Raw genomic sequence first — 27,573 nt, 5'->3', positions numbered from 1 at the left:
TCAGGGACGACCTTCTTGGATAGATGACATTTGACCAGAAAGCTGAGCACATGAGAGAGCTGAAAGTGGGGAAAGCAGTAAGTGCAAAGGTCCTGAGGTGGGACTGAGCTTGGGATGTTAGAGGAACAGCAGGATGTGGAGTGTGGTTGGTACAGAGTGAGCCAAGATCTGTGCTATTGCTGGCCACAGGCCACAGCAGTGATTGGGGGTAAATGGAGATGGAAGAAGGAGAGAACCCATCCATTGCATAACCTGAGCCTGGCCTCTTCAGGTTTCTCAGCTTCCCTTTAAGATATCTCTCAGATTTTCTTGTCTTTCTCTACAGTCTTGACATGCCACAGTATGTTCCCTCTTCAACCCTGGATACAGTTCAAAAGCAGCTAAAGCGGACAAGAATCTGGGGCAGCCAGGCTTGTACCACCTCCCAAAGCTTGGCATAAATAATCTGAGAGCCCCAAATTGCACATACTGGCATGAGGCTTGCCCAACTTGTGGAAAACCTCTTGTGGGCAAAAGCTCTAGGTAAGCCTGCTTGGGCCCCAGATGAATCCCTGTTCCCACCAACACAGGGATAGAAAGCTCATTTTGTCTTCATGAGACTTCACCCCCTATGCCAGGACCCAATGTCAAACCCGCTTAAGCCCTACCATATGTTAAACCTAGATGGGGTTCAGATAGCATCTAGCCAGAAGATGGAAGGGAATCTGTCCCTGTGAAATAACCACCCCTGTCTGCCAGGTCTCCAAAGGAAATGGAAGCCCAGAGGTCAAAACTGCAAATACTAAGAATCTTTGCCCTTCCTCCCTCCTTGTAGCATCCTGGTGATTGAAGTGGGCCCATGTGGAGTACTCTGTCTCTTAGTCACACACACACACACACGCACACACACACACACTTCTACCACTCTGTCTTGGCTCTCCTCTCTCCCTCTGAACATAGACTTTCTCCAGAGATGAGAGAGAGCTCAGTACAGGAAAAGAAAGATAGCAGTGGGGCTGATTTAGACCAAAAGATTGGCAGGGCAGGAACAAGAGGTTGTGGGTATCAATGAGGGAAGAGTGAAGTGATTCATCATGGGGTCCAGACCAGAATAGGGGTAAATGAAGCCATGTAGGGCTGGTGGAGGGGGAGAAGAGGAAGATGTCTTCATTGAGTTGAAAAGCAGGAAAGAAGAGAGAAAGAGATTAGGAAGTTGTCCACTAAGAGTCTCAACATTCTGCCCAGCTTCACAAATATTAGTTCTGCTCCAGAGACTTGTAGAATCACAGGATGTTAGAGCTTGAAGGAAATTTAGAGATCATTTAGTCAAATCAACTCTATGACAGCTCTTTCATTAATTCTTCAGCATGGGGATTTGAAGATGAAACTTGTTTACAATTTTTCCCTCTCTGCTTGGAATCAAATGAGAAATAGGATACAGAAGTCACATAGGTAGAAGTCAAAATAACTTTGTAATATGTAAAGCTGATTGGAGAATTTGGATTAGAATGTACAACCACAATGAAGCTTCCTAATTTTTCCCCCAGAATTAACCTCGTTTACCCAATACTCGAAGACTCTCTACCTTCAGGGTAAAAACCTGCCCTGGAAGTTTACTGTGAAGAGAGGAGGAGAGGAGCACAGCTTGGACTTTCTCTGAAGCAGGCAGTTCTCAGAAGGATCTGAGTCATGGCACATGCCCATTTTATTCTCCCCAATTTGCCAATTCCCTGAGTCATTCATCCTCAGGGAGGTAGAGAGGTAAGTGAAGAGTACTCTTTTTGGGACTTCAAAAGGACAGAAGCTACTGGGCATCCCGGGTGGCTCAGTGGTTTAGCGCCTGCCTTTAACCCAGGGCGTGATCCTGGAGACCTGGGATAGAGTCCCACATCAGGCTCCCTGCATGGAGCCTGCTTCTCCCTCTGCCTGTGTTTCTGCCTGTCTCTCTCTCTCTCTCTCTCTCTGTGTCTCTCATCAATAAATAAATAAAATCTTTTAAAAAAAAAAACATTAAAAAACACAAAAGGACAGAAGCTACTACTTTATAGGGAAGGGTAAAGGGCTTAGAAGAAGGATGAATTTCGCCTAACAGTATACCATTTAGTGCAAATTCTATTTCAGGAAACCTGGAGTCCAGAGAGGTAAAGTGATTATCTTAAGACTATACAGCTCTGAGGACATAATGAGATCTTACAGGCTTCTAATGCCACGACTTTACCATTTCACACTTGAAATCATAGCAGGTCAGCTTCATCCAGGATCACCAGCATAATAATCAGTAACAAGAATCTCCTACTCTGTCATTCAGGGCATCTTCTTGCCCCTTCCTCCACTACCTCCATCAACCCCTCATCACCTCCAGCTATGCCTCATCACCTCCATCTTTACCTCCACCATCTCCATTTGTGATGTCCATTTATGCCCAACTACCATATTGCCACTGCTACCATTCCACCTACCACTGCTCCCTCTACCATTTCCACCACCATTATCACTATCGCTCTTTTGGTTAGCAGGCAACCAGCACAGACCATTTTGGTGGAGAAGCAGATGTGAACTAGAAGCCTATCATGTGGCTCTGGCCTTAAGAAGTCTCAGCATCTTTGATGTCCCCTAATCCCTCCAAAAAGATCATCTCAGAGTGTCTTAAGAAGATTATGATAGATACATAAACATAAGTACAAGTGTTTATATAAACTCCTTTTTAAAAAAGATTCATTTATTTACTTGAGAGAGAGAGTATGCAAGAGTAAGGGGGCAGGGGAAGGGTAGAGAGGGAGGGAGAGGGACAAGCAGATTCCGCGCTGATCCAGGAGTCCCATGTGGGACTCAATCCCAGGACCCTGAGATCACACCCTGAGCTGAAATCAAGAGTCAGATACTCAACTGACTAAGCCACCCAGGAGCCCCTATATAAACTCTTTGACCACAAGTACAGCCAGCCAGCAAGCCAGGGTCTTCCAATATACAATACCAAACCCAGGCCTCTGCAGGCCCCTGGAAGTGCTGAGACCCATCTGTAAAATGGGTGAGCCTGGGGTGGGGGGTAGTGCTGGATCATCTGTAAGGTCTCTTCCAGCTCTAATATCCCTCTAAGACAGAATCCAAAAAGGATGTAGGATAGAAATCATGTAGGGAGATAAACAAGCATTTAAAAACCAAGGCTGGGGACTTCTGGGTGGCTCAGCAGTTTAGTGCCGCCTTCAGCCCAGGGTGTGATCCTGGAGTCCCGGGGTCGAGTCCCACACTGGGCTCCCTGCATGGAGCCTGCTTCTCCCTCTGCCTGTGTCTCTGCCTCTCTCTCTCTCTCTCTCTGTCTTTGTCAACTTATGAATAAATAAATAAAATCTTAAAAATAAATAAAAAATAAAAACCAAGGCTAAAACACAACACTGCCATAGTAAGATCACTAAGCTAATATCCAAAAAGAAATTTAGAGCAAAGTTGTCTGTCTCTAATCATGGCCAGCTCTGTTCAGAGCTTGCTCTACCCTGGTCTGTCAGCCGAGTAGGCATGGGTCCCTTGCCCTGCAGGAGTGTCCCTTCCCCCACCCTGGTCACATGGCTGGCCGCCACTGAGCCCCACAAGTCAATCTCCAATGCCCCAAATACTATTCTGGAAATCACAGAGCGTCCTTCTTGCCACCTAACGGCAACAAAGCAAGTGACTCTGGCCTTCCTGAGATTTGGATCCTGGTTTCCAGTGCTAAGAGCGTGAAGGTAAGTTTGCAGCTTGGAGTTTCAGAGATAGTAGACAAAACTATGCAGATAAGAAAAATGTCCTTGACAATATGAACACAGAGTATTTGAGAGTGAGCTTCACACACACTGAGGAGAATACCATGAAAGCTAATAAGTCCTCCAAACAAGCATTAGATATTTGCTTTTTCTTTCAAAGATTATACTGTATTAGTCACCTTGACGTCTTGAGTTTTGGGCATAAAACCTCATGGCAATTTAACCGAAATGACATGAAATTCACTCTCTGATACCCTGGCAAGTGAGTTCATTTTTCTGCTCAACTGATGGAACTGAGAATCTTTTTCTCCTAGGCAATGCAAATTTCTGTGGCCTTTATTAAATTTACAAGACTGGCTGAAATTTGAATGGGAAGTAATCAAAAACCCCGAGACTCGCTTCTTCCCCAGAAAATTATGGGAAAATAGATTATGTCTGTTGATATAATATCTCAGGATAGAAACTAAATAATGGCTAGCCTCCTTCATTACACATTTCTGTTGTTAGGTTTGGATACTGTGCACCTGGTTTGGTTACTGGTGGTTTGCTTGGGAATATTTTGTTCACTTGTTTTCTCTTCCTCTTCTGGGGCATGCATGGGTGAGGTCCTCAGGGCCCAGAGGCAATGAATAAGCTATCAGTTGGGAAGGTGGCCTTTCTCTAGTTTCCAGGCGTAGTCTTTAAAGCCCAGCATGACCCCGTGTCATTTTTGTCAACTCAGCTCACAAAATTATCCCAGATGAGCTCTCCGGGAGGTCCTTTTTTGAAATACTTTGAGCTCTCACAAGAGTTCACTGGATACTACATTGGGCTGGTCTCTGTTCTTAGGCATAATAAGGTCAAATGGTTAAAGGATAGGATAGGAGGAAAACCTGACTGATGCATGTGGCCCAACCTTTTTCTAGCTAGTTTTTTCCCCAGACATATGGATGTCTAATCCTAAGGATTTATTATCATATTTTGCCCTTCTTCCTTAATAAACTATTTTATTCTGTTTGTTTCCAGTGTCTAGAGCAAATATCTGGAACAAAGTGGATTTGTTGGACTGAACTGATGTGTCTCTGTGGCTGGGGAGGTGGCAGGGTCAAATGGCCCAGGATTCAATCACCAGGGTTTGGATAGTCAAAACATGTTGTATGCCCATAAGGTTGGCTGTATCATCACCTCCTTACTGCAGTGGGCATGTAGGCTGCTTAGGGCAGGGACCCTGAGTGTCTGTTCCCTGGTGTGGCTTAGGCTGAGGGCATTGATTTTGTCAGCAGGGTTTGTACTCTGAGGGATCCAAGATGGAATTCCAGGCTGGTGGCAGGGGCAGTAAAGTGGAATCGATCCCTTAAGTGACTCAGGACTGATGAGAATTTGGTCTGATCCCTCACTGTAAAGCCATACTTCCCCCCAGGGTCTAAAGATGGATGGGAGAATAATGACGAGGGAGTTAAGCAGTGGAGGTGCTGGTATAGAAAAAACTGCTGTTAGAAGTTCTTTCATTTGCTACGTGCCAGGAGCTGCTGTGTTGCTAACAAATTTCTCTGGCAACATACTGTAGTGGATAGCTGTACTGGTTAATATTCTTGGGATGCAAATAACAAATCAACTGAAGCTAGCTAAAGAGAAACGAAGAGATTATTTTAAGGCATTGAGAAGGTCTTGGCGATGGGAATTCAGCTAGACCTCAGGAAGGGCTGAGAACTAAGTCTGTGGCTTCTTCCCAACCTCTCTCTCAAGTCTTCACTTCTTTATTTCCTCTTCTAGCCCCCCTACCTCCCTTCATTTTCTCCCTCCCTTTCTCTTTCCCTGCCTTCCTTTCTTCCTTGGCTTGAGGAATCAAAGAGAATCCAATTTCAATCTTAGTTCCGCCATGGCTGGCCCTGTGACATAGGAAAAATTACTTAATTCTCTGAATCTCCATTTCATCATCTGTAAAATGGGGGTGAAAATTATGCACCTCACTGAATTTTAATCAGGATTAAATGAGATTGTGAAAGCAAGATATCTGACATTCAATTAATATATATTATACAAAATGGTGGAGATAGAAATTCTGTTTCAAGGGTTAGGTCACTTTTGGAAATTTTTGTGATGAGCTGTGCAGCTGCTGATTACAGCAGTAGTTAACCTAAACACTTTACGTACAGTCAGCACTCACTTGAGTGGTTTCAAATGAATGGTTTCTGCTGAAGATGATCTGGGGCAGCCTGAGTTTTTCTCCTACTTCTGCATACTCCTGGAAGGGAGCTTCTCTCAAGTTGTGAGGAGGTAGGCTCCAGTACAGAGGAAGTGTGGAAGGAATGGTCTGAACTAGTGCAGAACTGGGAGGTATGCATTTACCTGAATATGGACTACATTACATCTCTATGCCTCTATAGTTCCGTTAAGTCTTCATCTGTTTGCATCTATTTGTCATTTTGCACTCACTTCTGTTTGGCTCCCAGTCTGAAAATCCATAGTACTTCAAATATGAAAGAATATGTTTTTAAAACATGCTGGAAAATTCTATTTCATTTGTATTAGCCAGGCCAGTTCAGAATTAACTGACTCAGGGAGTTACAGTGTTACCAGTACTCTGTTTCTCTACTTTTTTGGATGCTTCCCTCCCTGGGGCAAGCAACATAGTGGCACCCAAGCTAATCAGCTTCACAGTGCCAAAGCCAGAGCCAGAGCAGACAGGTTTTGGATGGATCAAATGGAAACATTCTAGGAAAAATTCTGATTGCCCAGCTTTGGGCGTGGGATCAGCGAGGAACCAATCTCTGTGATGGGGGTGATGAGGAGTATTTGATTGGCCAGGCTGGGTCGCGTGGCCTTTCCTGTTTATGGTTGGGGAGAGGTGGAGTGAACCCCACCTGGGCGGTGGTTTTATATGGGAAAGAGGGTCTGTTACTCAGCTTATCTTTACTCCACATGCTATGAGGGTTGAGGAAGATAGCAACTCTCAAAAAAAAAAAAAAAAAAAAAAAATCACCAAGCAGTTGGAGCTACCAGTGTGTCCTTGCTAAGCTTACCAGTTCACAATGCCCAGTTTGAAAGCAAAGACGTGATATTGTTATGTATGTAAGCTTGTGTGAAGTAAACTCTGTGTATGGTGATTCAGTTTCATAGAAAATATAAATCGGAGTTATTTCCTTAAAACAGCGGTTCTTTTGGGGATCCCTGGGTGGCTTGGCGGTTTAGCACCAGCCTTCGGCTCAGGGCGTGATCCTGGAGTCCTGGGATCAAGTCCCACGTCACGCTCCCTGCATGGAGCCTGCTTCTCCCTCTGCCTGTGTCTGCCTCTGTGTGTGTGTGTGTGTGTGTGTCTCATGAATAAATAAATAAAATCTTAAAAAAAAAAGGAAAAAGAAAAAAAACAGCAGCTTTCAATGTGTGGCCCCTGGATCATCAGCAGCTTCAGCATCAAGTGGAAACTTGTTGGAAATGCAGACTTTTAGTCTACACCCCAGATCCACAGAATCAGTAACTCTGGGGTGGAATCCAGAAATCTAGGTTTTAACCAGCCCTCCAGAAATGCTTGTTAGGCATGCTTATGTTTGAGAACTCCTGTGAACCAGTTTCTTAAAGGTTCTTTGTTTTGTAGTTCTCCTGAATATTTAAACATGATTCACTTTGAACAAACAGATTTAACCATGAATTTTTGGGAGGATATAATTATCACATAATGAGAGTATATGTGTCAAATTATTTGCCTTAAAATGTTTAAAATAGAAATAATAAATGACCATAATTAAAAATCAAGTAACACATGTAAGAGCTTATAATAAAAAATAAGAAAACTCTATTCCAGCTTTCTAAACATTCCACTGTTTCATTTCCTAAAGATGATCACCTGAAGTTCTTTTAGCTTTTTCTATTAGCTACTGACACCCCCTCTGATAATATATACAGATTGTATATCCTGCTGTTTATCAGAGTTGAATATTAGCCACCTATGGGTAAATAATTTTCTTATACCACACCCATCTCTTCTTCGTTCGCCCAATGTAGATATATCATTGTTGCTTTGGTTTTTTTTTTTTTAAGGTTTTATTTATTTATTCATGAGAGAGAGAGAGAGAGGCAGAGACATAGGCAGAGGGAGAAGCAGGCTCTCCGTGGGGATCCCAATGCAGGACTTGATCCCAGGACCCTAGGATCACAACCCGAGCTGAAGTCGGATGCTCAACCACTGAGCCACCAGGCGTCCCTATCATCATTCAAAAATCAATGTTTAGGGATGCTTGAGTGGCTCAGTGGTTGAGTGTCTGCCTTCGTTCAGCTCAGGGCGTGTCCTGGAGTCCCCGGACTGAGTCCCACATTGGGCTCTGCCTCTCTCTCTGTGTGTCTCTTATGAATAAATAAGTAAAATCTTAAAAAAAAAAATCAATGTTTTACAACTGTGTACCACAATCACATTTAATTTCTTGCAATTTTAATCCCTCCCCCACTCCGGTATTTCTAATTGCCTTTCTTTCTATAATTTTCTGTCTTTGTCACTGTCTTAAATTGTTCCAAATTCTCAAGGAATGTATCAGATCTCTAGCATTTTGTCTTTTCCTTGGTGGCTCCTTCTGAAACCTCATTTTTAGCACTTCTGAAGAGGGACTGGGATTGTGGCACAGCCACCATCTGGGGACCTCCTCCCTTCATTATTCTTCAGCTTGGAGCCCTTTCCTGGATCCCATTATCTTCCCCTTCTTCACTCATCATGGTAACATACTTCCTAGGAAGTTATGAGAGAGAAGTAAAATGACTTCTTACATGTCTGTAATGTCTTCTACCCTCTCTCTTGCCTGGTAGTTTGGCTGAGAAGAGAATGCTAGGTTGGGAATTATTCTTCCTCAGAATTTTGGATGCACTGTTCTTTTGTTATTCAAGTTGTTGATGAGAAATAAGTCTGATTTTTATTCATTTGTAGGTGACCTGTTCTTGTTTCTTTCACTCTAGAACTTTTTAGGGTTTCTTTTTTCTTCATCTTCATTTAGTGCTCTAAAATTTCATAATGATGTATCAAAGTGTGAGGATTTTTCCTACCAGTCATTCTTTGTCAGGGTATTCAATTGGCCCATTTTATTTGAGACTGGTATGTCATGGTGTTGGGGAGTTCTCTTATTTAAAAAAAAAAAAAAAACTCGGGATGCCTGCCTGGGTGGCTCAGCAGTTGAGCATCTGCCTTTGTGATGCTGGATGTGATGCATCTGTATCATATCCAGGATGTGATCCCGGGATCCAGGACCAAGTCCCATATCAGGCTCCTTGCAGGGAGCCTGCATCTCCCTCAGCCTATGTCTCTGACTCACTCTCTTACAGTATCTCTCATTAATAAATAAATAAAAATCTTTAAAAGAACTCATTTAAAAATGTTAGTAATAAAATATTTCGAACTTGTAAATGTAAGACATTCATTACCACTGTCCAGAATTAGCAGATATTAACATTTTATCATATTTGCTTCATATCCATCTATCTCTATCCAAAATATTAAAGAGGGGCGCCTGGGTGGTTCAGCTAGTTAAGTGTCTACTTTTGACTCAAGTCGTGATCACAGGGTCCTGGGATCAAGCCCTACATCAGGTTCCAAACAGGGAGCCTGCTTCTCCCTCTCCCTTTGCTGTTTCCCCTGATAGTGCTCTCTCTCTCTCTCTTTTAAAGATTTTATTTATTTATTCATGACAGAAAGAGAGAGAGAGGCAGAGACACAGGCAGAGGGAGAAGCAGGCTCCATGCAGGGAGCCCGACGTGGGACTCGATCCTCGGTCTCCAGGATCACACCCTGGGCTGAAGGTGGCAGCCAAACCGCTGGGCCACAGGGGCTGCCCTCTCTCTCTCTCTCTCTCTCTTAAATAAATAAATAAAATCTTTTAAAAAGCCAACAACTAACCCCCCCCCCCCCAAATATCAAAGATACAGCTAAAACATCATCATTAAACCTTACCTTTCCCCAGAAGTAAACTGAGTTAGTGTGTCTCATTCCTCTGGGTGATTTTCTGCTATTGCTTATAAATGAAGCAACAAACAATACAATTTAAAACAATGTTTTAAAGTTTTATATAAATAGTGTCATTTTGTTTTTGAAATTTATACATGTGAGCACACAGAAATCTAGTTCATTCATTTGAACTCCCCATAGTATTCCGTTAAATCTCAGTTAAGGTCTTTATTTTTAAAATTAAAAAATAAATAAATAAAATTATTATTATTAATATTTCTTTCTTTTTTAAAAAATATTTATTCATGAGAGACACAGAAAGAGAGGCAGCGACACAGGCAGAGGGAGGAGAAGCAGGCTCCATGCAAGGAGCCCTATGTAGGACTTGATCCCAGGAATCCGGAATCACGCCCTGAGCCGAAGGCTCAACTGCTGAGCCATCCAGGCATCCCTATTATTATTATTTCTAAGTAGGCTTCACATCCATTGTGGAGCCCAACACAGGGCTTGAATTTACGACCTCAAAATCAAGACCTGAGGGGATCTTGGATGCTGAACTGACTGAGCCACCAGGCACCCGGGGAAGGTCTTCAGCTAAAAGTAACATAAAATTTAGCTAGCAATTTAAATATACAAAGTAGATTTCTTTTCATGTAACAGGAAGCCCAGAGATAAGCAGTCTGGAGCTCAGTGACATTATCAGGAACCAAGATTTGTTCTAGCCTTCTGCTTTGTCCTCAGCCTGAGCCTTTGCTCTTCATACCTGTCACATCATTGTTGCAAGAAGGCTGCTTCATCTAGAAGTCTCATGACCGAGGTCTGTGCAGGAAAATAGGGAGGGTAATTGGCCAAACGTGCATTCCAGAAGCATCAGTCACTATTTATTAGGAAAATAAAAGCTTTCCTGGAAGTCTTACCCAAGGGACTTCCATTTAAATCTCACTAGCTTAATAGGGTTACATGACTACTCCTAAGATTGGTTAGGACAAAGGCCACACGATTGCCACAAATAATTTAGGCAGATCACAATTCGTGCCTGAAGTTGGGGAAGGTGAATACAGCAGTGAAGGGCCCTGTGTCTCTATCTGAACAGAACAGGCAAGACAAGGAGGGAATGGATGTTGGAAAGTGTAGCAGACACTGTTACATGACCACTCAGTGCCCATTCTCCCTGTTTTTCTTATTAACAGAACCTAATTTTATTTTTCCAGTAAATACTGCCTCAGAGTCTTTTGTCCTATGACCTAGGTGTGGTTTTGAGTAACAGAAAAGTTAACTATAGTATTTGAACAAGTAAGTGTCCTAATTTTCTCCATAACAAGAAAACCAGTGGGGGCTGTCTAGTGCTGTGAAGACATTAAGGTTCAGAATCCTTCCTCCCCTTGTTTCCACAATTAGCATGTGGCCTTCATTCCCATGATGACAAGATGGCTGATGCACTTCCATGTATAATGTCTATGCTCCAGATACAGAGGTGAAATAGTTTGCCAGGTAAAGTACAGTTTGCTGAGTTAAATTTGAATTTTGTATAAATAATAAGTAATCTTTTTGGTATAAGTATGTCCCCAATACTGCAATACTTATACTAAAAATATTAATTGTGCATATTAAACTCAGATTTAACTGGGAAAACTCTATTTTTATTTGCTAAATCTGACAATCTTATCCAGGGAGGAAGAAGAAAAAATGGAGGAGCTTTCTTCTGCGGAAGCTTCACCCAGGAAGAGAATCTTTTCCTAGGTTCTTTCTCTTATATCTCTTTAGAGATTGTTGAAGGGCATTAGGGTAAGTGATTATTTTTAGTCAGCCACATTGCTGCCCTGAATAAAATCAGAGCAGAAAGAGGAATGGACATCAGGCAAGTAACTAGCACTGTCCTCTACAGGTGTCTTACAACTCCCATCCCCCTGACAAATCCTTATCTCTCCAAATACTTACATCCAATGTAGATATTAAAAATATTTAATAGCCCATATGGCATTGGCACTGACCAATCAGAATAGATACCTGAACATCAGCCACAAGCAACAACATATGCATAATACTGCACACTGGTGGAATACCAACCCTGCTTATGTCAGTTTTTGGTTAAATTAATATTTTTATTTATTATGACTATATAAATATTGCTTGTATTTGAGTTACATAGTGTTCAGTAATCACTCCTCCTTTCCATGACTATTTATTCTTGAAAAAAAATTTTCTTGGAGAACCTGTGGAGAGCCTGATCTAGATGGACCCACTGCTCTCTGGACTGCTACACAGCTACTTTGCAGGGCCTCCTGTGCCAATCTTATGTGGTAAATCCCATTTTCTAGATGCTATATCCCTTTCTTAGTTGCTCTTCTATCTTGCTGGAGTTCTTCCTTCAACCACTTCCTGAAAAAAGTGCATAAATGGTATAGTTTTATGACATTTCTTGTCCAAAAAATGTCCCTTTTTTACCCTCACATTTGGTATTTTCCAATTTTAGGTTGGAAATAATTTTCTCACTTTTGAAGACCTAACTGCATTGTCTTATAGCTTCTGTTGTGTCTAATGCCGGTTTTCAAGTCTGATTCTTTGTTAGGTGACTTATTTTCTTCTTCTGGAAGGTTTTTAAGGTCTTCTCTTTATAATATAATATTCTAACACTTCGTAATATACTTAGAGGGGATTTTGTTTTCAATTCATTTTCCTGGGCTCTCAATAAATTCTTTCCACCATGAAATTAAAATCCATCAGTTTTGGGAAATATTCTCATGTCCTTTTTTTTTTTTTTTTTTTTTTTTTATTCTCATGTCCTTGATAATTTCCTCTTCATTATTTTTTTCTGATCTCTTTGAAAACTTCTGTTGCTTTGATGTTAGACCCCGGGATCAATCCTCTGATTTCCTTGTCCTTTTCCTACAATTTAAAAAATTATTTGTGTTTGTGCTCAATTATCTCACATAATTTTTCAACTTTCTGTTCCAACTCTTTTACTGAAATTTTTCTTCTAACATATCTTTAATTTTCAAGAGTTCTTCTTTATTCTTTAAAAGTTCCAGGTTTATAGCGTTCTACTTTTCTTTTTGTTATGGAGACGATGTCTTTTCTAGGCTACTTTCAAGTGTCTTCAGATATGAGTTACATGCTTTTTAAATGGTTCTTTGGCTGCCTACATTGCTCCTGTTTCCCTGGACTTCTTTTCCTGTTTGTTTTGGTTTCTGTCATTCTAATGATTCTTGGCTGGCTATCATTTTGGAGTGGAGCTGCCAAACAACTGTTTGACAGGCTGGACTTATTGAGTGATAGACTACTGGTGGGCAATTGGGTGGAGCCCTCACCATTTGTTAGAGGTCCCCCAAATGTCAGAATCTGTAAGTCCTCCAACCTCCCACCTGGAGGTATAAGCTTCTTTAGTGTTGTACCAGGCAAGTAGGCAGAGAGCTGGGTGGCTAACTCCTTTGCTTATATCCACCCCCCACCCACATCTCAATGAAATGACTCCTTCTTGCCCTTAGTTATCCAAAGATGTTCTGATTTAATTCCTCCTTATTCTAGAAGGGGGCACATTTTAGGAGCCTGGAGCCTAGGAAGGAGAGATCTGAGTGTTTAATTGACTCCTTATGAAGATTGTTAACCAACTCTCTGGCTTTTTTTTTTTTTTTTTTTTTAACTCTCTGGCTTTTAATTCTTCCCTGTATTCTAGTCTTTAGATGTATCTACTACCTCCAATTTCCTTTTTTTCTACTTTTGAAAACCACTTTGAATCAGTTAGAGACTCTCTAATCCCTGGAGGTTCAGATAAAACAATTTTAAAAAGCTATCTGCTCCTGGTGTTTTACTTTTCACTATAGAAAAAAACTCAGACATAACAAAAATAGGAAAAAATATGATGATCTTTTTGTACTTATAATCCAGCTTCAATAATTATCCATGGAATATGGGGGAGGCTGTTTGTAATGACTTTCCCATAAACATTTCAGTTAATGGTTATTGGTTATTGAGGTTTTCTAAGTCAATTTTGATCACTTCTATTATTTTCTAATAAAATATCCATTTATCAACTTTGTGGCTAAGAGCTTTAATTCCAGAAACAGATTGTCTGGGTTTGAACCTCTGTTCCTCCATTTGGGCAGTCACTTAAGCTCTCTGTGCCTCCATTTCCTCACCTGTAAAATGGGAATAATAATGTTAGCTATCTCATAAAGTTGTTGAGAAGACTCAATTAAGTCATACTTCCAGAGCATTTAAAATAGTTCCTGGCACATTGAAATGGTAATTATTATTTTATTATTATTACCATCAAAGTTAAAATGTATTGGCATGAGGTCTTTCATGGCATTCACTTTTAACTTTTATTTTTATTTTATTTTTTTTTTTTTTAAGATTTTATTTATTTATTCATGACAGTCACAGAGAGAGAGAGAGAGGCAGAGACACAGGCAGAGGGAGAAGCAGGCTCCATGCACCGGGAGCCCGATGTGGGATTCGATCCCGGGTCTCCAGGATCGCGCCCTGGGCCAAAGGCAGGCGCCAAACCGCTGCGCCACCCAGGGATCCCCACTTTTAACTTTTAAATTCTCCACTATATTTTTAGTTATGTCTCTTTCATTCCTAATACTGTTTACTTATGAATCTTCTTTTTTCTTCTTGATTAGTTTTGCATAGTTTGCCCATTCTAATAATCTTTTCAAATAATTACCTTTGGGTTTACTAACCATCTCTATTCTTGTTTCTGTTTCATTATATTTTGGTTTTATATTTTATATTTACATTTTTCTACTTTCTTTGGGTTTTCTCATGTGTTTTTTTTTTCTAGGTTCTTCAGCTGAATGCTTATCACATTTATTTTCTTTCCTTCCTCTCTTGCTCTTTCCCTCTTTCCTCCTTCCCTTCTTTCCTTCCTTCCCTGTTTCCTCTAAATATGTTGCATCACATAAGTTTCAATATTTAGTAGTTGTAATTGTTATTAAGTTCTAATTATTTAATAATTTTCATTGTGGTTCCCTATTAAACCCATGAGTAGAAATTACCTTTAGTTTGTAAAGTTATATATATGTGTATACATATATATTCTTAATGTAGAACTATGATACAGATTCTTTGAAATTTACTAAGGCTTTCCTGTGAACTAGATATATGCTTTCTATAAATGTTCCATTTGTACTTGAAAAAGAGATCTGTTCTCTATTTGTTAGAGACAGATACTTGAGCTTCTTCAATTTGTTTATTATACCTTCTGTTGCCTTAAGTTTTTCATCTGCCTTAAGGTCTCCACTATGGGTGAGGATTTGATCATTTCTCCTTGAAATCCTACCTTTGTGTTGTATATATTTTGAGGCTATTTTCATCTTTTACTTTATAGTTATGAAGGTGGAAGAAGAGAAGGCTGGGGTTGGGAAGCTGGATCCTGCTAACTACAGGAGGAGATGTCAGGATCCAGAAGGTAAGGTCATCTTGAGAATTTCATGCAGATCCTAGAAGGGTCTGATAATTTCTTAAATATCCTTATAATACCCATCTAGCGGGGGAATCTAGAGAGCTAATCCCTTTCCCTGACCCATCCTCAGTATCTTCTCTGGATCCAATGGGACCAGGTTTCACTGTCTTAAAGAGATCACATAGTGGGGTGGAAGACAGGAAACTACTACTTTGTTTCTATGGATTAGGGCATAGCATCCCCAACACAGAATTAAACTTACTTATTTTTACAAGATCTACAAACCATACAAGATGCCAGCATTATATAGATTCTAAAGCTTAGTTAAAACTAGTGCGAGAGGATATTGAGTGGGGCTATCTGTTGCTCCAAAATTGCTAACTCAGAGACCCTAAGTTCTTACATTCTACAGAGAAGCAACCACAGGACTTATGAAGACGAAACCAGACAAGCTACTGCCCTGTCACTGCCCCAGCCCCACTTGGAGGGAAACACTAATCTCCCTACTCACTGCCCAGCTGGATGCTTGCTGAGCTGCAGAATGTTAAGAGCCATTCTGGGGATGTCACTGGAGAATATAGTGGAAGAGTTCTTAGAAGAACTTGACATTGTCCTGAGCCAAACTGCAAGATGTTCACAGTGAGTGGAGAGGTCCCATAGAGCAAAGGACAAAGCTTGAGAGAGGGCTAGCCATTTTCCAGTTTACCAGCTACACAGTAACACTCTGATGATTATGATGGGAGGCACAAGAAATGGGACAAGTTAGATCCAGGGCAGAAAGTAAAATATTTTCCTGACAGCTATCTCCCCTGATTTCCTTAATAAGCATATTTTTCGTGGTATAGTCCTTACAGTGTTCATAATCATGTTCCCATATACCATCTTATTCTATCGTCTCAAAAATCTTGCCCAGACAGTAGAGAAAGGATTTTATTACCACATTAGAGGTGAGGACGCTGAATCCTAGAGAGGCAGATGTTCATGGCCACAGAGCAAGTGAAGAACAAGCCAAGGAGCATCCAGGGCATGTGACTCTTGGATAGAGGCCTTTGTGATATATCAGCTACTTCTCATTTCTGCTCCTAGCCTCAATGGTGGAAAATAAGAACTTATCTGCTAAGCTCTTAGATTAAAACTACTTATCTCTAAATTTTGGTGTCCATGGCTTACTCAAATTTCAGCTTGCTTAAGAAATGGTAGACTTAAGCAAGGGAAGTCCCACCATATTGGAGGGAGAGGAGGGAAAGGAGGAGCCCCAGTCATTCTGATATTGGTGTACTAGAAAGCAAGGTTTTATTTTAAAAAACATCTCCACCTCACATTCCTGGTTACACTCAAGAAAGACTGGAAGTTCATAGGAGTGAACAATGAGGTAAGTTCAAGTGAGCTGGGCTCTGAAGAGTTTTAGATGCTAATGTCCAGGTAACCTCACTTTCCAATGCCTAGGAATGACAGTCTTTTCACCAGAGTAGACACTTGACATATCTCTAAAGGACTTAGTTAGATATGCTTCTCCAAGGTCCAGCTTGATGTGGTTTCTGTGTGATATGTCCAGTCAATAAATGCCCAGACATTGGCATCTGCATTTTAGGAGTTTGAGCCAAGAGGCACACCTCCCCTCCAAGGAAAGTAAAATCAAGTTAAGATAAATCTTGAGGAAAAACACAGAGTCTAATTTTCCATTCTGAAGCAGCTTTCAACTCTCAGTTGCCATCTTTGGGCTTCATAAATACATCAGTCCCCCCTTCTCTGTGATTTCACTTTCTTCAGTTCAGTTACCCATGTTCAACCATGGTCTGGAAACAGATCAGTTCTCTTTCTGAAATATCATTAGAAGGTCAATAGTAGCCCAACCCTGCATCACAGTGCTGATGTCGTTTATCTCACTTCATCTAATCACATAGGCATTTTGTCATCTCACATCATCACAAGAAGAAAGGTGAATATAGTACAATGGGATAGCTTGAGAGAGAGAGAGAGAGAGAGAGAGATCTCATTCACATAACTTTTTTAATAAAATATTGTTACAGTTATTCTATTTTACTATTACTTATTGTTAATCTCTTACTGTGTGTAATTTATAAATTAAACTTTATCATAGGTATGTATGTGTAGGACAAAGCATGGCATATACAGGTTTCAGTGCTATCTGCAGTTTCAGGCATCCACTAGGGATCTTGGAACATATCCCCTGTGGAAAAGGGGAAATACTTTAGTTACAATAATATTTCTTGGTCAGTCTGCTCTTTGGAAAATTGTCACCATGGAATGCCAGACTCAAACTTATCCTAAACTAGTGGTTCTTAAACATTTTTGCTGCAGTTCACATAAGCAGAGAAAAAGATCTTCCCATTCATTTACTCCACCCATTCTCATTTCTTTTTAGAAAGAAAAAAGAAAAGAGAACAAAGTGTAAAGGCCCAAAAGAGGAAAGTAGTTTTGGTATTCAGGAAGAGAGGGATGAATAGGTGGAGCATGGGGAATTTTTGGGTGGTGAAACTATTTTGTATGATACTGTAATGGTAGATGCATGTCTTTATGCATTTGTCAAAACCCATAAAGCTATCCAATACTAAGAGTGAAACTTAATGTAAACTATAGACTATTGTTAATCATAATGTATCGATATTGGTTATTAATTGTAACAAATGTGCGACACTAATGCAAGTTGTTAATAATAGGGGAATCTATTCATAGCAATAAATGCCTACATTAAGAAAAAGGAAAGGTCCCAAGTAAATAACCTAACTTTACACCTCAAGGAACTAGAAAAAGAAGAACAAATTAAGCCCAAAGTTAGTAGAGGGAGGAAATAACAAAGATCTAAGAAGAAATAAGTAAAATAGAGACCAAAAAGGTAATATAAAAGATCAAAGAGGATAAGCTGGTTTTTGGGATCCCTGGGTGGCGCAGCGGTTTGGCGCCTGCCTTTGGCCCAGGGCGTGATCCTGGAGACCCGGGATCGAATCCCACGTTGGGCTCCTGGTGCATGGAGCCTGCTTCTCCCTCTGCCTGTGTCTCTGCCTCTCTCTCTCTCTCTGTGTGTGACTGTCATAAATAAATAAATAAATAATATTTTAAAAAAGAGGATAAGCTGGTTTTTGAAAAGACAAAAAAAATAGACAAATCTTTAGCTGACTTATCAAGGGGGGAAAAGTTTCAAATAAATAAAATTAGAAATTAAAGAAAATGTATTACAAGTGAAAGCACACACATACAAAAAATCAGAAGAGAGTACTGTGAACAATTATATGCAAACAATTTGGACAACTTAAAAGAAATGGATGAATTCCTAAAGATACAATTTACCAAAACTAAATATGAAAAAAAAAAGAAAACCTGAACAGACCAATTACTAGTAAGGAGATTGAATCAGTAATGAAAAACCTCTCAACAAACAAGAGTTCAGGAACAGATGGCTTTACCAATGAATTCTACCAAATATTTAAATAAGAATTAATACCAATCCTTCTCAAACTCTTCTGAAAAATAGAAGAAAAGGAAATACTTATTACTCTGATATCAAAACCAGACTAGGACACTACAAGAAAACAAAATTACATGCCAATATCTCTGATGACCATAGGTGCAAAAGTTCTCAACAAAATATTGGGAAACCAAGTTCAATAACACATTAAAAGGATCTTGCACCTTGATCAAATAGGATTTATTTCAGGAGTGCAAGGATGGTTCAATACCTACAAATCAATCAGTGTGATATACCTCACTAACAAAATGAAGGATAAAGATCATATGATCATTTCAATAGATGCAGAAAGCGTATTTTGTGAAATTTAATGTCTACTCATTATCAGGATGCCTGGGTGTCTCAGCAGTTGAGCGTCTGCCTTTGGCTTGGGTCATGATCCTGGGGTCCAGGGATCAAGTCCCATATTGGGCTCCCTGCAAGGAACCTGCTTCTCCCTCTTCCTGTGTCTCTGCCTCTCTCTGTGTGTGCCTCTTATGAATAAATAAATAAAATTTAACATCTACTCATTATCAAAAATCTCAATGAGCTGAGTAGAGAGAGAATGCACCTCAACATAACAAAGACCATATATGACAAGCCCATAGCTAACATCATACTTGGTAATGACAAGTTGAAATTTATTCCTCTAACATCAGGAACAAGCCAACTCTTACTATTTTTATTCAACATTGTACTGGAAGCCCTAGCTAGAGCAGTTAGTCAAGAAAAAGAAATAAAAGGCATTCAAATTAGAAAGGAAGAAATAAAAGTGTCTGTAATTGCAGATGATATAATATTATATATGGAAAACCCTAAAGATCCCACCAAAAAACTGTTAGAACTAATAAACAAATTCAGTAAATTTACAGGATACAACATCAATATAAAAAAATCAATACAAAAAGGTACATTTCTATGTACTAATAATGAACTATCAGAAGGAGAAATTAAGAAAACAATTCTATTTACAATGGTAAAAAGAATAAAATACATAGGAATAAATAAATTTAACAAGGGAGGTAAAAGACTTGTACACTGAAAACTATAAGACTGATGAAAGAAATTGAAGAAGACACAAATAAATGGAAAGATATTCCATGTTCATGGATTGTATAAATTAATATTTTTAAAGTGTCCATGCTACCCAAAGCAATCTACAGAGTCAATGCAATCCCTATCAAAATCTCAATGGCATTGGCGTTTTTCACAGAAAAAGAAGAAATAATTCTAAAATTTGTATTAGGAGCCTGAATAGTCAAAGTGATCTTGCAAAAGAACAAAGCTAGAGATATCATGCTTCCTGATTCAAAAGATATTACAAAGTTATAGCAATCAAGACAGTATGGTGCTGGCATAAAAACAAACACATAGATCAATGGAAAATAGAGAGCCCAGAAATACACTGACACTTATCTAAGTTCAATTAATTTATGACAAAGGAGCCAAGAATATACAGTGGGAATGATACTCTCTCTGATGAGAAAACTGGATAGGCACACACATAAGAATAAAATCAGACCACTATCTAACGCTATCACACACACACACACACACACACACAATTCAAAATGGATAAAAGACTGATGTAAGACCTGAAACAACAAAATTCCAAGAAGAAAACACAGAAGGTTATCTCCTTGGCAGTCTTTGACAGAGAAAGACAAATATTGTATGGTATCATTTATATGTGGAATCTAAAGAACCAAACTCATAGAAAACAGATTACTGGTTGCTAGAGGTAGGAGTTTGGGGGTGGGCAAAAGGGGTGAAAGTAGTTAAAGGTACAAACTTCCAGATATAAGATAAATGCATTCTGGGAATGGAAGGTACAGCATGGTAACTATAGTTAGCAATCTGTATTGTGTATTTGAAAGTTGCCAAGAGAGTAGATTCTAGAAGTTTTCATCACAAGAAAAAAAATACTACTATGTGGGGTGATAGATGTTAACTAGACTTCTCATGGCGATCATTTTGCAATATATATACATCTATCAAATTAGTGTGTTGCACATCTTGCACTAGTACAATGTTATATGTCAATTATACCTCAATAATAGGAGAAACTGTTTGTGGAGTGGGTAGGAGGAAGTCTAAGTTCCTACGTACTATCTGCGGAATTATTCTGTAAATATAAAACTGAATCTGTTGATTATTTTAAAACCTGTTGACCAATTCAAGCTAACACTGATGACATACTGATTGCAGAATGTCCATCCCAAGAGCTGAGAGAATTCCGGCTGCTTTTGTGTGCACGGACCCAGTGAGGGCTTTACAGAGTAGCCAGGCTTAGTGGAATTCAAAATTAAGGTTCTTGGTGATTACTGTTCTTGAAAATCTAGTATACAAAACCAGCTTTGAGAAATTCTTAGTAACTCACTTTCCTGATAAATAGTTTATGTAGTCTTTGGTTATTAATAAAGGTGGCCCTCAGTGAAAATACATATGGCTTTCCCAAAGAAGGGCGTTGGCATTTTGGACAAAAACTGACTCAGTGAGGGACCCTCGCCCAGGCCATGTGTCATAAACCTTATGTGGTTACTGCCATTCTGGACAAGCAAGAACAGAATGATGGGAATTCTGCTCCTTCTGAGTTCTAACTACAGCACCAAGGTTATCGTTTCCAGCAACTGTTGAGTTGCTCAGAAATGGAATTCTGTAAAACCCAAGACTCAGGGCAGTGGCCCTGGCCAGGGATCCCTTGTCTTCCATTTTGCTTTGGTGACCTCAGTGCTTTGTAACTGAAGAATATTAAGGAGAAATACCAATTTTCAGTAATTCTTGCCTCTCCCTCTTTTGTGCTATGCCCACAGACTGCCGTTCTATCCACATTGGGCTTTCAGTCCCCAGTTACCCTCAAAGGAAAAGAGACCAGCAGGGACGACTTTCAGGCCTTCAAAAGGTCTGCTGGGGTTTGCAGCCAGACAAGCCACAGCAGGAACTGCCTGGAGTGGGGAGCAGGGGAAGCAGCCGGGACAGCCATGTGGATCACGTCAGCAGGATCCGTGAGTTTTTGAGAGGTGTATTTGGGGGAGCCATCTGCTGGTGAGCCTAGATGGGGCAACAGGGCTGGGAGATTGTCTGGAGACTCAGTGATGTCCTGCTGAGGTTAGGGCTCTCAGTACCCCTGCTCAGCTGCCACTGCAGACCAACCTCCCTGCTCAGGGACACCTTGAGTCACGCTGAGCCCCATCTTTCTCTGGTGACTTTGAGACTTCCGCTCTGATCTGTCCCAAGTGATTTCATGCTTTAATTATTTCTCTCATTTTCAAATTCCTAGGGGCCACACAGTCATTGTCCTAACCACAAACATGACTATTTAGCATGAGGCATTGTGCTCAGTAAACTGAATTCCTCACCACATTACCTCTATCCTCTTTCCTCACCTGAACGCCAAGGAATGGTACAGAATGGTCTAGGCACCTGCAGGATAGCTTGCAGACCCCTGGGAAGCTCTCTCCTAGGCCGACAAATCCCCTGGGGTCTGCTGCTGCCACTGCAAAAATTAGTTCTGGGTTGATTAAAAAATCAGTCTTTTTGTTCCTTTGGTAGAAAGAAAAGTATCAATCTTAAGAGAAGTGAAAAGACTGGAATCCTTAGAGCATAGCTTTGACTTTTTATTCTTTTGAGACTTCACTGTTTGCAAGGACATGCTTTCACCCCAGCATATTCTAAATCTGCCTGATAAATGGTATTTCATTGATCTCTATTATATATTTCCATTATCTTGAATAAGGCAAAATTAGTTATTTTACCATGAAACCTTCAAAGTGGGGCACCTGGGTGGCTCAGTCGGTTAAGTATCTGCCTTCAGCTCAGGTCATGATCCCACGGTGCTAGGGTGGAGCCCCAAGAGTCAGGCTCCCTGCTCAGTGGGGAGCCTGCTTCTCCCTCCCGCTTGTGCTCTCTCTCCCTTGTGCTCTCTTTTGCTATCTCTCTCAAATAAATAAATAATTAAAACCTGTAAAAAAAACAAAACAACTTTCAAATGAATGTTAGAGGCAGTAATTGTCTCAGCATCTGTAGGAAGAGATCTGACATACATGTTCCCAAAGGCTAACTGAGCCACCCCCAACCTTGCAGCTGCCCTGAACAACTGCTCTCCTAGGCAACACATCTACCAAGGCCTGTGGCTTTTCCAGAGTAGACATGTCTAATGTGGGAGATGGGTTAAGGGAAGTCCTTTGGAGCTGTCTAGCATAAGAGATGAGCTCTGATGAAAACATGTATATGCACACTATACATGCATATACATGCACATGTAGGTGCACAAGTGCCAGCTCAGAGGTGGGAACATCAGAGACCCAGAGGAGAGCAAGCCTGTTGGGAAGACCTGCTCCCCATGTTGGCTCTGGATGCCTCACCCTCACTTTCTGGGGCATTCTCCTATATAACTCCACCGCCTCCTCGACATTTAGGGATGAGATTCCCCCCCCCCTTTTTAAAGATTTTATTGATTTATTCATGAGAGACACACACACACAGAGAGGCAGAGACCCAGGCAGAGGGAGAAGCAGGCTCCATGCAGGGAGCCGGACGTGGGACTTGATCCTGGGTCCCCAGGATCACACCCTGGGCCGAAGGCAGGCGCCAAACCGCTGAGCCACCCAGGGATCCCAGAGATCCCCTTTTAAAATTGAGTTTGCTGGGTCCCTCCTGAGGCAGGAAGGACATAAATAACATGGTAGGTGTGTGGTATACACTTAGTATATGTTAGTTCAACTAATACACATTAACCCAATCTAAAAGCAAGGACCCCAAATATTTTCCCTCTACATGTGGATATTGATTTGGTTTGGCTGTCTTTATTGGTACTGAAGGCTTAAGAGATCTTTCTGGTGGGAGGGTTGTGAAAAATTATCAAGGTCTTCTACCTGGGTGTTAACTCTGGGGTCACTAAAAGATTAAAACCATCCCAAGATGTGCAGTAAAGGAGGGAAAGGCTATTTTTCAGCTAGGCATTTGAGCCTCATATTGTGCCTCATTCCAGTGCCTTAGGATCAAGGATATATTTCATGTGGTCTTCAGTTCACATTTCTAATAAGGAAGGAGCAAGGGTTGGGACAGAACACGTATTTTGTCTCTAAAGCGTATCCTCCATGAATAGTTCCTGAAACAGGCGATTTCCAACATAGGTGCAAAGACAGTTAGGATTCTTTTAGACTTCGAAGCTTTGAAACAGGGTCATTTTCTTGCCTTTGCGTACCTTACAAATTTGTGTCTTGGAAGGATATAACTTGGAGAGAGACTTGGGGAAAGGAAGATGGAAAAGCAGAAAGAATGAGGATCATTCTAGACCTATCATGCCCCTTGGAGGTAGGGGACATGCAGGAAAGCAAATTAAAATGGATTTCCCAAAGGAAGCCTGTATTTTCTCTCTCTTCTTCTTCTTTTTTTTTATGATAGTCACAGAGAGAGAGGCAGAGACATAGGCAGAGGGAGAAACAGGCTCCATGCTCCGGGAGCCAGACGTGGGACTCGATCCCGGGTCTCCAGGATCGCGCCCTGGGCCAAAGGCAGGCGCCAAACCGCTGCGCCACCCAGGGATCCCCTTTTCTCTCTCTTCTTGTTCTTTGACATCTTAAAATCTGGGTCTCCTGGAATTATCAACATATATAGCATTCCCTCCCCAGCTGTGAGGACTATTCTAAAAACAAACAAAAAAATCCTATTAGTGAGTTAGTGACCTTAAGATCTTGAGGGGAAATTAGATTTGAGAATCCAGGTTTGCTAGCAAACCAATGAAAGTCCTAATAAATAGGTAGTTTTTATAAACCATATGTTAGCCGGGTGTCCTTATTCTTTGAGTATTAGCTAAAATGGACTCTGGTCTCCCTGGCCTCATCCTGGAGGAGATCCATGTCTTTGCCTAATTGCTGTGTATTCCCAGGGGCTGCTGGTCTCAGTGTCACCTGTCATCCTGTCATCCAAGTCCCTGCCTGGTGGGCTTGTCATCTCCATATGTTTCACCTCCTAGACCTATTCTCTGCCTTCACCTCCAGGCCAGCTCATGCATGGAGTTCAGACCTTCTTTGGTTTTCCCAGAATTGGCCACGTATGGCATACATGTGAATGGCAGACTTTGATGGAGGGTCAGAACCAAGTTTAACATTGCAGAGATACACAATTTTTGAAATGAGATACTAGATATCCCCGTTCTTAAAAATCCTCTGGCCACTTGAAATTTCACACTGGGCATTTTTCTCTACAGTTCCAGCCTCCTATCATATTTTGCGGAGACTCCTGCCACCCTCTGCCCCCTCCCGAGTGCCCTCGCACCTCCTTGCTCTCAGCGCAGAGCCCCTTCCATGAGCATACACTCAGTCCCCTCACTTTCCAATCACATCAATTCTCTTTCCACCCCTTCTTGGCTCCCAGCACATTTTCGCACAGCTGAGGCCACATAATGGGTTACACCAAACACACAGACCATCGCCTCTGCGTCTAGCCTGTCTAGCCTTTCGGTGGCCTCGAAGATCTGAAAGGGGCTTGAGGCTTCCTTCTCCCCCTTCTCCCTCTGCAGACTATGTCAGGATTCTGTGTGTGAATTGGGCCCCCATGTCCCTGACGGCTCGGGCAGGAGAAGCAGCCACTGTCTTTGTTGATTTTAAATAACAATTTCTTTACTGTGTTTATACTCACTAAAACAAAGCGATAAAAAAACACATGCTAATTGAAAACTATCTCTAACATTGTTACACATCTAAAATGATAAATAATCGATATGCTACAATCAATTGCCTTTTACTATTTTGGCTCCCCAGAAGTGTCAGAAGTTCCTCCTCCAGGGCTTCAGTGTCATTGTTCTCTTTTCTCTGTGGGGTCTCCTGCAAATGCTCGAGGTCTCTCTGATCTCATATTGAGATTGATGCCCTTCCTGGGGAAGGCTGAGGGATCTTTTATTTGAATCTGGTTGAATCTCCCTATTTGCCCAACACATCAAGATCCTCCAGCCTTGGTTCCATCCAAAAGTCTGTAGGGGAGCTGGCAGTGCCCTTGCCAAGCTCTTCTGGTCCTCTGATGCAGCAACTCCCTCAGGCAGAGTCAGGGCCCAGGCCAAGGTTTCTTTTCCTTGGCCTTCCTTCTTTTCTTGCTTTTGGCCTGTTCTTCTATTGTTTCACTCCCCTCTTTTACTGATTCCCCATTCTTTCTCATTCTAACTATTTTCCCTTCAGTGACTCAACATTCTTTATAACTCCTACACTTGTGGTTCTTAAGAAGGTACACAGAAGAAAATTTCCATACCCTAGAATTTCATATAAGAGGCACTCATGATTAAGAAGGTAATTTGATCACAAGTATCAAAAACCTATCTGAGCTGGCTTGGGCAAGGAGGGCGTGTGTGTGTGTGTGTGTGTGTGTGTGTGTGTGTGTGTAGGTTATTACAAGCCCAAAGAAGTCTCTCACAATCCCAAAGCAAAATAAACAGCCAGGATCAGCAAGTGGACACCATACCTCTCAATCCCCTCTCCAGGACTGATGGCCTCTTCCCCTGCCTTTCCTGAGGGTCTACTCCATTCCCCTCTTTCTATAGCCTTTTCTGCATCTCTGTGCCCTTGCCTTCCAGTTTACATGCTCTCTCTTCCAGAGACCATTGAGAAAAGCTCCAGTTATCTTAGAGACTCAATTCAAAATTTTCGGGCTTGGGTCAGATGTCCCATGAACTGTTTGTGGTCTAATTAGCTATAGCCAAGAGGCATAGGTAATACATTCCACAAACACAGTTGCCTTTGGGGGTGTGTGGCTGGTCTGATACCCCCTAAAACTACCAATGACGGGAAGGATTCCTGTTAACACCAAAGGAGGTATATTCTCTTCCTCTTCTCTCAGAGGGTACATTTGGAGTTTTAGGACAGATTCCTAGGAACAAAACTTTACTGTCCATGAAATGAGGACTTGGGGCCTTCACATGGCCTCTCAAGACCACCCCCCTCACACAGTTGCAAGAATGATTTTAGAACCCTAGGTCAGTTCCCATTTCCCAATATTCAGTGACCTTCAGCTACCCAAAGTCTCCACTCGGCTCTACTCACAGCAGCATTTCCTTGTCCTTGGCTGCTTTCTTGCCAAGCCTAATCCAGCTGATACACTCATGAGTGTTAATCAGTGAAATTCATTCACCCAGCAAATATTTATTGAGTGCCCATGCTGGTGAGCTCTGTGCTGACTCCAACCTTGCAAAGCTGGCTATCTAGAGATTTGTGTGGAGCCCAAGAGAGAGGGAGGGAACTTCTGAAAGCCCTCTGAAAGGGCTCACCCAAAGCCCAGGGCCCCAGGACCCAGTCCTCAGCTTGACTTCCAGACTATCCTCATAGCCTTCTCAGTCTTTACTAGGAATTAAAGGCTTGCTGGTATATAGTATACTAGATCATTTTGTGCTTTGCTAATCCAATGACTGGACAGTTCCCACTCAGTAAAAGCACAATGCTACTTGCTTCTTTTATTGTGCTTCTTGATGCTTGCTCCAGCACTGTTATGCTTCTCCGAGCAACTGCTGGCACAGTCCAGTCCTACAGCCATCACTATGTGACTCTCAGCTGTGTGCTATCAACCACAGTGGCTATTACCTGTGGCATTTCTCATTATGTGGATTAACTTCTGATGTGCTGCATGTGCATGGGGCCCACAGTGCATTAGAGTCACCCTGACCTGGGAGCCCAACATGTGGTGTGCCAAACCCTCTATGGGAAGGAGGGAGGGGAAGACAGGGTAGAAGGGCCTCAGGGTAGCGTGGGAGCGGCATGGGCATTTAGAGGTTGAAAAGGATTGAGCCCTTAGAATATTTAAAAGAATGTGGGGTCATGCTTGGTCAATAATGTTCCATGAAGCTGGTTTCTCTCTGTCCCCAACCTCAAACCCAAATTCCTGATCCTCTACCTCTTCAGCTACTTCTGCAATGGAAGTGCCAGATACCATCACTCAGTGGGTGTTTCTGAGAGCCTGTGGACAGTGAGGACTGGCAATAGTGGACTTGATGACTGGTAATAATGGAGAAAGGTATCAGACCTGTTGGCAACAACAATAATAGCGATAGCATTTATTGTGTGACTGGTGTATACCAAGTACTGCGCCAACTACATTA

The 27,573-nt window shown here is 41.4% G+C and overlaps 1 protein-coding gene and 1 long non-coding RNA gene across 10 annotated transcripts in view; one reads left to right on the top strand and one right to left on the bottom strand.

Moving 5' to 3' along the window:
• SLC4A5 (solute carrier family 4 member 5) overlaps nt 1–27,573 on the top strand; it is a 110,099-nt gene that overhangs the window by 8,816 nt on the left and 73,710 nt on the right. For 5 of the 9 annotated variants that reach the window (XR_012004265.1, XM_072769872.1, XM_072769867.1 and 2 more), the window contains exons 2-4: nt 1,527–1,740; nt 14,951–15,031; nt 21,305–21,496. Coding sequence is in view for 8 of the 9 variants with exons in the window: in XM_072769872.1 (XP_072625973.1) it covers nt 14,953–15,031; nt 21,305–21,496 (271 nt within the window). In the remaining variant the exon portion in view is untranslated. Of the gene's footprint in view, nt 1–325; nt 523–1,526; nt 1,741–3,567; nt 3,699–14,950; nt 15,032–21,304; nt 21,497–27,573 lie in introns of those variants that run through there. The other 4 variants (XM_072769873.1, XM_072769870.1, XM_072769868.1 and 1 more) reach the window with 3 other exon arrangements.
• Nucleotides 13,283–15,560, bottom strand: LOC140601226 (uncharacterized). The gene is made up of 3 exons (XR_012004266.1): nt 15,429–15,560; nt 14,903–15,062; nt 13,283–13,754 (listed from the first exon to the last, which is right to left on the bottom strand). It is a non-coding gene; the product is annotated as an uncharacterized lncRNA (long non-coding RNA).

The sequence above is a fragment of the Canis lupus genome, chromosome 12, assembly GCF_048164855.1.
Source record: "Canis lupus baileyi chromosome 12, mCanLup2.hap1, whole genome shotgun sequence".
NCBI classification, from domain to species: domain Eukaryota; kingdom Metazoa; phylum Chordata; class Mammalia; order Carnivora; family Canidae; genus Canis; species Canis lupus.
The sequence above is the reverse complement of the archived record's forward strand: the minus strand, read 5'-3'. Positions and strand labels throughout refer to the sequence as shown.